Source organism: Marmota flaviventris, chromosome 6 (genome assembly GCF_047511675.1).
Source record: "Marmota flaviventris isolate mMarFla1 chromosome 6, mMarFla1.hap1, whole genome shotgun sequence".
NCBI lineage: Eukaryota > Metazoa > Chordata > Mammalia > Rodentia > Sciuridae > Marmota > Marmota flaviventris.
Genome location: NC_092503.1, coordinates 126,959,708 through 126,971,790, shown reverse-complemented (window position 1 = coordinate 126,971,790; position 12,083 = coordinate 126,959,708). Strand labels below are relative to the sequence as shown.

Genomic DNA, 12,083 nt, shown 5'->3' with positions numbered 1-12,083 from the left:
GATTACAGCAAAAGCTGTACCCTATGAACCTGGCTGCAGTCAGATAAAACTGTTTTCTGCAATCGGTGCCTTGTCTCATTTGTCCCTACAACAATTTTACCTCTAAATATTCCTATATTGCCTTATGAGCTTTTGGGGTATATTCATATCCAAACAATAAGAAGTAAAAATATATGCCAACAAATTTGGTAACCTAAAAGGAATGAATAAATTGTTGGATACATACATCTTATCAAGATAGAATCATGGAAAACAGAGAACAAAAAACCCAGCAATTAGTAACCATATTGAATCTGTAACAACAATTCTCAGATTAAAGAAAAGTCAAGGATCATGAATCTTTTCTTTTGTTTTCTTCTCTGTTTATGTTATAATATTCTCTGTGTTGGAAGCTTTACACAGAAGTGAGTTGATGTAATTACAAGAAAACTGATAGAGAATCCTTTGATATAAGTTTGCTGAATGGGGTTTCATGACAGGGTGATAAAAGCATTTGGTTAGAGTACAACAAATGTCAGTATTCTTTGGGTATTTTTGAACAGGTCTTGATTCTCCATTAGCACTTCTATAGCTCTACCTATGCATTTATAAGAGATTAATTATTAGTTGAGTTGAATCTTAGTGGTAAGATTGGACCTTTGTTAGAGTCTGTAAACAAGTCAAAATAACACCTGGCATTTTGCCAGGGGAATGTTAGAGTTCGTAAACAAGTCTGGATGGTGCCTAGCAAAATGCCAGAGGGAGTGGTTTGAGAAGTAACAAAAGCGAGGCATTAAGTGTGGAGATTCCTTATTGGTTGACTGATGTATCTAGTTTATGCTAATTAGATAAGCTGTGTGGAATGTATAAATACTGCTCCTGTCCTGCAGTAAACGGCTTCCACTCCTGCTGTATCAATGCACACAAGTTGTTCCTCACCCCCTGGTTATTTTGCTGCAGCCGGACTGCGGCAGACCTTCCTATACTTGGATATTTGTATCCTTCTCTGGCTTGTGAAGCTTTCTGTTACTATTTCTTTTAATAAGCTTTCTGTCCATAGTGTTCTCAAGGGAATTCCTGTAATCCCAAAAGTTGTTAATTTTATGTCTTCCATAGTTCTCATATTTTTTTTATTCCTATTTTTTTTTTTAACTTCACCTTGTATTTTCAATTATCCTCACTTTAAGCTTATTGGTTCTTTCTTTTGTTTGATTGATTCTGCTATTGATGTTTTCTACTGAATTTTTATTTGTGAGTTTTATTTCTTAGATTCATTGTTCCAGATTCATACTTCAAGTTCCCAAAGGGACATGAAAGGATGACAACCTATATGTTTATATGTTCAACAAACACTAAGCCCAACCCACCTTCTCTAAGAGTAGTGGCTTTCAGAGCTTCTGAACTCCCACTCAATACCTGGGAGGTTTCAGATTGTCCTAGGGCATCTAGATGAGGACACTTTGAAGTGTCAGGTCATAGAGTAATTCATTGGCAGCAATTGGGAGAAGGCAATAAAAGAGCATAGATCATCAACAATATGTCTAAAGATTGAACACCTGCATCTGCCTTGGAATGATGTGGACCAGCAACTTTGCTGTCTTTGTTGCCTCTTGATGATGCTTCAAAATGTGGCTGCCTAAGATTGCTGGTTCAAATGGACAGTAGCCATCTTGATCCCTGCAGTTTATTTCAGATTCCTGTGTCTTTAGGCAGTCTTTGTCTTTCCTTGGCTCAGATTTGGACATAAACTAGTTGAAAACATTATTCTCTTCAAACTTTTGTGGCAGATTTTTTTTTTAAAGGGATTTTTTACATTAAAAAGAAAAATAAACTGATAGTACAGCAATTAGAAAAACTTGAAATACTTATATTTGTCTTCTGATATGACCACCTAAAATCTTTGTTTGTCTTTAAAATTTAAACAATGAAAGAAGGTATTTGCATTGTTTAAGTGTGGATTTTAATTTCTACCTAAAATAGTTAACTGAATTTGAGTACAATGCTTAACACTGAGATTAGTTCTTTCTTTAGACTTTTGTTTTAAAATTGAAAAACAAATTAAAATGCTGTATTAGTGACACAATTGTATGATTGCAGATGTTTTGGTGTTTATATGATAGTATTTGTTTTATTATTTGTTCTGCATTTTTCTAGTAGCACATCTTTGCAGTTTAATAAAAGACAATGTTCTCTTACTACACTTATTTTCTGATCATTATTATTGTTTAATTTTATGATAATTTCTGAAAATAATATTTTCAGATAGGAGTGGTTTAAAATTACCTTTAAAAGGAGTCAATTGGTGCATAACAAATGAAAGATACAAAAATATAGCATAGTAAGATTGTAATCATGAGAAATCAAGCAAAAATTAAATAAAATAAAAAATTTTCTGTAAAGACTGAAAAGTCACATATTAAAGCTGAGTAATTAAAATGGCATTTCAGTTCCAAAGGGAAAAAAGCGAAAACTAAACTATAATGAAACAACAATTTTAAAATCTTGAGAGATGTTTATTTTTTTCTTAAAATTCTGTGCTTAGACAAAATATCAATTAAGTAAATATTATAAAATATTAAGAAATTTTTTGACATGGATGCTTTCATTTTTCTTATTCATTATTGGCACAGTACTCTCAAGAAAATACTGGGTACCATGCTTCACTAAAAAGAAAGAAAATTAAGAAAGTAAAAAGCATAGAATAGAAAACAAGGGACTGAATACAGGAAATAAAGGGGAAAACACCTTGGAAGGGAGTAAAAGTGAAAGCCAGGAAGACATGTAAACAGAATCCAGTTTGCAGCAAAAGAAGTTTGGCTTTTGCTTCCAGCAAAGTCAATCCAAAAAAAAAAAAAAACAAAAACAAAAAAAAATGTGCTGATCACTTAATGTCTTTGATCATTCTGAGAGGAGCCTTATAATTTTATGGACTATATTAAGGAAAAGTACAGAGAAAAATCACTCATACACAAACTTGCATACAAACACATCTTTTAATTCAATGAGCAACCAAAAGGTATGTGAGAAAGGAAAATGTATCACAGTGAACTATGCAGCTTAGCTGCTAAAACTCTATTATCAATATAAAATAAACACTGGATTGTTTAAAATTAATATCAGACCCCTCTCTGAATCACTATCATCATACTTCTATGGACTGAATATTTGTGGCCCATTTGCTTTCTTATGATGAAATCCTAATCACTAACATATTGGTATTATGAGGTGGGGTATTAGGGATGTGGTTAGATGAGAATAGAATTAGTGCCCTTGAAGAACAGGCCCCCAAAAAGCAGCTCAAGAGCTGCCTTTTCTCATCTACTATATGAGGATAGAGTGAGAAGACTTCTTTTATAAACCAAAAGCATGACTGCTATTTGTAAACTGAAAACATGACCAAATGCAAAATCTAATGTCATTTTGATCTTGGATTTAACTGCCTCCAGAACAACAAAAAATAAATTCCCATGGTTTATTAGCTTCCCAGTTTGTGAACAGCCTAAATAGTCACATAGATTACTGTTGTAGTCTTCTATTTGCTCTAATCACTTTCAGTATTCCAGGAAATTCTAAACATAACAGTTTCATCTGAAATTAAGGTACATAATGTCTCTCTTCAGTCCTTTAAAACCCCAATTCTCTAAGTTCTTGCAATGGCCTGTGGAGTCCCACGTGATGCCCTCCTATTTTGGCAGCATCTCCTGTATCTCTCTTCTTGGTTCCATCTACTGGCCTCCTGATGGTTATTAAAATGCACTAAGATATCTCCTGCTATAAGGATTTGGCTATTCTTTTTCTGGAATTCTGGACATCAGATACATGCTTGGTTAACTTCTTTACCTTCAGGTGTTTAAATCACATCTTTTCAAGGAGATCACTCTGGACCACTTCATTTAAGAGTTACCTCACCCACTTGATATTTCTTATGCTAATCTGTGCTTTCTTTCATCTGCAGCACTGATCATCTTCTAACATACCACATAACAATTTTTAGCCTCATTGCTTACTATCTTCATTTTTTTCCTGGGATTTTAACCTTTGAGAAGGAGGAACCTTTGTTTGCTGATGCATCCCAAGTGCACAGGAACAGCACTGGCCCTTAAAAGAACTGACTGTTTTTGGAAATGTTAAATTAACTTGGAAAATTTTAAGAAACTGACAAATAGAAATCGAAAAGAGCCCCCATATCTTACTTTGTGAGAAGAGGAAATTGAGGTGGAGTAGGGGTGGCATACTAGCTGTGGTTGTTTATAAATCCATGTAGAACTGTTTAAATTATGTATTCATATTTCTTAGAGAAATAAATTTGAATGTGAAACCATCAAGTATAAAAAGAGGAGAGATGCATAGTAAAGAATAATCAGAAAGGTAAAATCTTGTTTTTTTTTTTTTTTGTTTTTTTTTTTACCACAGATCATATGCATATTTTTTATAATTATAATTACTCTTTACATAAACTCCTCAGGAAACCTCCCATGAAAGGTACTGTAGTATTGTCCTCATTATATTCATGAACACAAAAAGCATAAAAATTATCAGATAAGAAATACAATAGAGATATTCATGGAAAAAACAAATCACATCTCTACTCCTCATTTCTCTACATTTACCACTGTTTCCAACATATCCTGGAATATATTAGCATACATGGGGTGCTTGAATGTATATACAAGTATGTTTTTATAAATGTTTCTTTATATATGTGTGTTGACAGGTTAACAGATAACAAATGTGCTATGGGGACATGTATATGGAGTACTGCATACCCGGCATACGTTAAGGGCATCTGAGGGGCAGGCCTCTCTCCTCATGCTAGGCTCCTGATCCACATACCACTTATCCTGTTGACACAGCCCTAGGCAGGTGAGGCCACATGTTATAGTCCCTGCTCTTGATCCACTGCCCGCTCCTCGACTGGTTGCTGCAAGGACAGTTAGCAAGAAATTGTATTGGTGGCTGCCTATAATCTGCCTAGATAACTGTGCAATAAAGTTCTGAATAGCAACTCACAAGCCACACTCTCCTCTACCCTGTTCCGTGGACCTCCTTGCTGGACAAGAGAAAGCCCACACAGCATGCTATAAATTCTATATTGTAATTTTGTTTCTCTTGAAATACATATCTTGGAAACCATTCCAGTTCTGTAAATAAGAACACCCATCATTATTTTAATGAATGCATTACATTACATTATATAGTATTAACAACTTCAGAAATGGTGAAAATTTATGTCTAGCTCTCTGCTGATGCAAAAAGACATTGCAATGAAGGTTTTGTGCCATTCACTTCTTCATGAATATGAGAGAATCTTCACTAGGTGAATGTCTAGAAATGGAATTGCTGTTCAAGTAAGCAGGTTCAGTTTTACATATGATATATAATTCTAAGTTGCTTTGCAAGAAGGCTAAAGCAAAATGGTACTCTAGCATGACATAAAATATAATATTGCTCTTTTGAATTCCAGAGATTAAAATTGTATCTCTTGTGGTTTTAATTTGTATTTCTTGTACACATAAGTATTTCCTTTAATTTACACATGTGAAAGTAAAATAAACCTATCTCCTGGTCCTTTGCTGGTGTTTCAGGGAACTGTTGGTCTTTTACAACAAACATTCAGATATTGAGGAAGTTGGCCTTTTTTATTTCACATGCTTCACAGTTATTCCTTTGGATTTTGTCACTTGTGTTTTTGTTTCACTTTAGGATATTTGTCTCTGCCAAAATATTACTTTAACATTTAAAATACATCAATCATTTTAAGCCTTCTGAGTTTTTAGTGATCTTAGATCTTTTGAGTAATTGTAAATATTTCATTTGACATTATTACATTTCTATATTTAAACTTTTATTTTAATAAGTGGAGCTTTGTGATAAAGAAATGCAAAGCCTAATATTCATTATAAACAGATTTGGTATTTGTAAATAATCTTAGCAGTTTTATGTCATTATATTTCTAATATTCCATACATATTATGAAATAAAAAATCTAATATAATGGAGGTGATATCTAAAGCATGGTGAATTTTAATTTCAACTTTTAATCTAAGGAGTTTAGATTAGTTAAGCTCAATAATTTGAAGGAGAAAATTTGTAATAGATCAAATTTGGCAACATCAGTTTGTGTCCCTGGTTTCTGAGTGTGTTGACCTTATTAATTTTGTTGATGGTTTGGAATTATGGCCAGTTAAATAATAAAATAAAGAGTATACTTTCTTAATTTGTACAGTGGCAATGTTTATCAAATAAATAATATATGTCTAATGATTATAAAGTAGCATATTAATATTAATGGAGAGTGAAAATAAAGAGCTATTGTGGTAAGAAGCACAAAAAGTAATATTTTATAGAGATTTTCAAATTTTTATGAAATTGTCCTATTTTTCTCAGCATAGCAACCATATAAGAAGGAATTTTTTACCTATTTTATAACATATTGTAAAAGTCTTCACAACCTCTGAGATCTGTTTAACTGGAATTGATTTAATTTCTTCTTAATTTGACTCTCTAAATTTGAGGTCCCAAAGCATGTGTTTTGCCAGAAACCTTTCATTGATTGCTTCCAAAGTTTTCTCATCTTGTAGAGTCCCTCTGGTTCTTCTCTTCTGGACATGTTGGCGGAAGCAAGTACTAATTATGCTGAATCTCAGAGGCTTAAGTAGAGGATGAGTCTAAGACAGTAATGGCAATGGAAACTCATGGGAAAGCTCCCTGTGGATCCACGGGTTATATGGTTGGACATAAATTAGATCTGGTTCCTTAAAGTTGACCTTCCAGTAAGTCGAAGAGTGCCTGGTTAGTGGACCGGTCTGAGGATCATGTTTGAGCCACAGGGCACTTTTCTATCTCTCTCCACATCACAACCCTGACAAACTGATGGACTGCAACACAGCACCATTTAAATGCAGAAGGGATTCAGAGAGGGAAGGTTAGTCAAGACCAATGTTATCTTACCTTGACAGGCTTCCTGGTATGAGCTAAAAGGATTATTTAAGGTTAGAACTATAGAGTAAAAATATTTGAAAAAATATTAAAAAGTTGATTCTGCAAATCACCTGTACTTTTGTTTGAGAGAACAATAATGGAATTATGAAAAACATTCTGATATAAAATTTAAAATCTGATATCATTCAAATATTTATTTCTGATTTTACTAGATTTATTAATTTGAGCAAGTACTATAACCTCTTTGTACCTAAATTTTCTCTCTTTAGTTAAAAAAATATTCTTACCTTGGAAACTTATTAAGGGAAACAAATGGATATACTATAAGGAGTATTATATATATGTATAAAATTGATTACAATTTAGGCTAGTGGAAAATTTAACATCAACAGTTTGGTATTTGCAAATCCTTCTGATACAATATCTTTTTATGAGGACAACTATGGGAAAATACATGTGTCACTATTTATGTTATTTACCTCTTAAATATTTTAGGTATATCTTTCTACCACTTTTTAATATTGAAATTGCTATTTGCATTATAAAATTGTAGATACTATAACATTGATTTTGTGTAGAAACTGATTTAGCTCTGAAACACCTATCATTCAGACAAACCAAAGATTGTTTAAACCTATGACAATTTAGAATAAGGGAATCCAACAGACAGCATGGAGTTAAAACCATAGCAAATATGTAAACTGGGTTAGAGGTAGAATGAACACCTAATTATTGTTCCTATTTTATCTTATTAACACATTATATCAGAATAATGCTTATGAAGTTAAGAAAGACTGTATTAGAAATGTACACCTCCAAAGTAAGGAGCTCCATGATTTCTTAAGCTTCATGATCAGATACATTTTCCTTCTTCTCCCTTCTTTTCTTTGCACACCCCATTTTCTTAAGGCCCATAGATACTTCTGTCTCCTGGCTCCAGTTTCTCACCCTCATGAGAATCAAAAGTATATTTTTTACTTCCTATTTAGGTAAATTAAGCTCTAATCCCTGTAATTTTCTTATTCAGCCAGAAAGGCAAGAACTCCCCACAGTCTTTTCTGGGAAAATAAACTGAATTACCTAAATTAGTCTTACACCTTTAATCTTTATTTCCCATTTTCTTCTATTTCTTTTTATACTCACATATTCAGCAGATACTTAACCTAAGTGTCTTCTATTGTTATACAGAATATTGCTGCATTTATATTTTTATCTTTTTCTCTCATTATTTTTCTTAACCAATTTTTCTGAGTATATTTTATCCTTGCTCATTTTACCACATGTGCCTATAAATCTCTACTATTTAGGCATGTATCTACTATTCAGAAAGTCAAAGAAATATGCTATATATTCCCCTCTAATAACTTAAGTATTCTTTTTTTTAAAGAGAGAGTGAGAGAGATAGATAATTTTAATATTTATTTTTTAGTTTTCAGCGGACATAACATCTTTGTTTGTATGTGGTGCTGAGGATCGAACCCAGGCCGCATGCATACCAGGCAAGCGCGCTACCGCTTGAGCCACATCCCCAGCCCTTAAGTGTTCCTCTTGAGTGAAGCATTTAATTTGATTTTCTCACAAAAATGCAAGCTTACCTCAGATATAGGAACACATATCTATGGCTTTTTAGACAAGAGTGGCAGGAAAATATGAACATTGTGAAAATGATATAGCATTTTTTTAAAAAATATAGTAGAAGAAACTTAGCTTTCTTCAGGTTTAGAAAAACATTATCTGACTACAGGTAATTGAAGAATGATATACTGAAAGAGTTTAGCAAGAAAGAAATCCAGATAAGACAAAGGGAATAATTCACAATTGTCCTTTTTAAAATTCTAATTAGGTAAGGAATTACTTGAGTGCTGATTAAGGGATATCCTTCTATAAATAATTCTGCAACACAGAAGTCTTCCTCTGACCATGATAGATAAGGCAAAACTTATTCTAAAAGTATAAGGACAAAATTATTTCACAACTCCATATCAAAATCTATTTATGTAATAATTATCTAATCCAGTGACAGTGCTATCTGTCCTATTTCTTTGGGAATACAACATATTAATTATTATATATACAACATATTGTTATATTTCTAAGGCAACATTTTTAAGACTTGCAGCCCCAGGTTGAGAAATTGGGGGATAAGAAAGGAATTGGATGAGACCAACATGAAATGAAGAGTGTCATAGCAAGAAATGATAGAGTTATAAAAAAGAAAAATCTCAAGAAAATAATTTTCCACAGAGGATCACAGGAAATTTCTAAAGTCATTCCTATGTAATTTTACCATGCAAGTAGTTGTGTTACTATTGCTGCTGCTGTTTATTCTCTTTGTATTATGTATCATACTGTATAGATTTTTCTTTCACTTACAAAGCAAATTCACATCCAATTGTCATGAAAGTATGATAGAATTTATATGCATGTATTTTGATTCCCATTATAGTTATCTTTCAGAAATTCTGAAGGAATTACATGATTTGTATGAGAGAAGAGCAGGAACAATGCAACTCAAATGGTAGAAAGAGTGGAGAATTTTTAAATGTGTATATTCTGGTCATAATCCTGAGCAATTGGAAATTCATATATAGCCCCAAATTTCAGGAATATTCCTACTTTAAATTATTTCTGGTAATTTTTATCAGAGATTAAAATTCCACCCAAATTTTCCAGATAATTTTAAAATAGTATCATCAGAGCAAGCAGATTTTTAAGTCCCAATTGTTTATGTGTTATCTTGCCTGAATGTTTTATTTTCTACCTCTATATTTTAAATTTCTAAAAGGACCTAATATAAATCTTGGAAGGGGTAAAAGAGTGCTGATACGCCATCATCATGCAGATTTTATGAAGGACTAAAGTAAGTCCCCATGATGCCTCTAACCAGGCTCAGTGTGATGAAGATGAACACGTCAGCTCTGCCTCAGCTGCAGATTTATCTGCCTTCTTCCTGCTGTCCTTTTTTCAACCTGGAAGTTCTGCCTTTTCGAAATTTGTTCGTTCCTGTACTCTGTCATCACCACTAAATATCCATGATATGTGGAGTTGATGGTAGTAGTACTATTCCAACTTTTTAGAAGGGAAGATATCAAAATCCAAAAGAAGGGAGGAATTAACCTATTAAATAAGCAACATTTGCCAACTACATTGATGGTGTATTATTTGCTCTTGTCTCAGCAATCCTTTACTATTACAATTGAAATGACAATGTTGACTCAACATTTTACCATAATCAGAATACAGATGCATTTTTGTCATTGAAGTAAGTATACAAATTAGAGGAAAAAAATGAGAGTTTTCTTTCGACATCTCTGGGTACCAATTCTCAGTGGCTTCCTCTTACCATTGATACCCATTCCTAACAGAGGATATGTAGAGGTCTCAGCTGGAATTTCACCTATCAATGCTAATATGTGGATCAATAATCAGAGCTTCCTAGATGATTTCATCTTATTGGGATTTTCAGACCGACCCTGGCTAGAGACACCACTCTTCATAATCTTTCTGGTGGCCTACATCTTTTCTCTATTTGGAAATATCTCCATTATCCTAGTTTCCCGCCTAGATCCCCAGCTCGACAGTCCCATGTACTTTTTTGTCTCAAATCTGTCACTTCTGGATCTCTGCTATACCACCAGCACCATCCCACAGATGCTAGTCAACCTTTGGGGACCAGAGAAGACCATTAGCTATGGGGGTTGTATTGCCCAACTCTATATTTTTTTGGCCTTGAGTTCCACCGAATGCATTCTTCTGGCCATAATGGCCTTCGATCGTTATGCTGCCATTTGCAAGCCCCTTCACTATCCAATCATCATGAATCAGAGACGATGTACCCATATGGCTGCTGGGACCTGGATCAGTGGTTTTGCTAACTCCCTTGTACAATCTACACTCACAGTGGTGGCCCCAAGATGTGGACAGAGGGTGGTGGACCATTTCTTCTGTGAAGTTCCTTCCCTTCTGAAACTAGCCTGTACTGATACTAGTGTGAATGACGCTGAGCTCAATGTTCTAGGGGCTTTGCTACTCCTGGTACCACTCACCCTTATCCTGGGCACTTATGTGTTCATTGCTCGGTCAGTGATGAAAATCCGCTCTGCTGAAAGTCGTTGGAAGGCCTTTAATACCTGTGCTTCACATTTGCTTGTGGTATCCATGTTCTATTTTACAGCCATCAGCATGTATGTCCAGCCTCCCTCTAGTTACTCTCGGGACAGGGGTAAGATCATGGCTCTCTTCTATGGTATTGTCACACCCACCCTCAACCCTTTTATCTATACATTGAGGAACAAGGATGTGAAAGCTGCCCTAAGAAGAGCATTGACTAAGGAGTTTTGGGTCAAGAAAAGAGGATCTCTGGAAAAAAAAAATACCTAAGAAGTAAGAATGGATGTATTTGACTTTCAAAGAACATGTTGGACATCAAGTTGATGTGGGAACCATGTATCAAGTGGCACAAAATTCATAAGAGGAACAGGACCAAGAAAAGAATGATCAACTTTTGGTTAAATCTACATAGACATTTACCTTCTTTGGACAATATGCAGATACCTCCCCCACCCCAATCTGTGGAGAATATATTCCAAGAACCCTGGGGATGCTTGAAATTGTAGATAATACTGAAACCTGTGATTTAAATGGGCTCACATACTGTGAACAAAATGTTTGCAATTTTGAGGTATAATGGCAAAACTTTTCATAATTTCATGGATAGAAGATTCATTCTTACAAAACATCTTAGCAAATTCATCATATGATTTTTTTTCTCCCCTTATTAAGAAGAGAACTTTCATCTTTTAAGAGAAATGCTTTTCAGCTTCTCTTTGTCATATGTGAGTGATCAGCATCACTATTCTTGCACTTTGAGATCATTAGTAAAATAAGAGTTTCTTGAACACAGGCATTGACATATAATGAGAGATGATCTGGTAACCAAGAGGGTTACAAAGCAACAAAATGGGTGGGTACATACACTGTGTGAATATACTGGACAAAGGTATGATTCATGACTATAAAAAATAGACTAGAATGGTACAACATTCTGACATGCTACTCAGATTGATGCCCAATTTAAAATGCATAAATTGTTTATTTCTGAATTTTTTCATTTAATATTGTTGGATAATAGTTGACCTTGAGAAACTGAAACCACAGATAAA

The 12,083-nt window shown here is 34.0% G+C and overlaps 1 protein-coding gene across 1 annotated transcript; it reads left to right on the top strand.

The window, feature by feature from the left end:
• The first annotated feature begins 10,332 nt into the window (after window positions 1–10,332).
• LOC114084626 (olfactory receptor 2B6-like) lies at window positions 10,333–11,301 on the top strand. The gene has a single exon (XM_027925653.2). The coding sequence runs from the start codon at window positions 10,333–10,335 to the stop codon at window positions 11,299–11,301; it is 969 nt and encodes a 322-aa protein (XP_027781454.2).
• The last annotated feature ends 782 nt before the right edge of the window (window positions 11,302–12,083 follow it).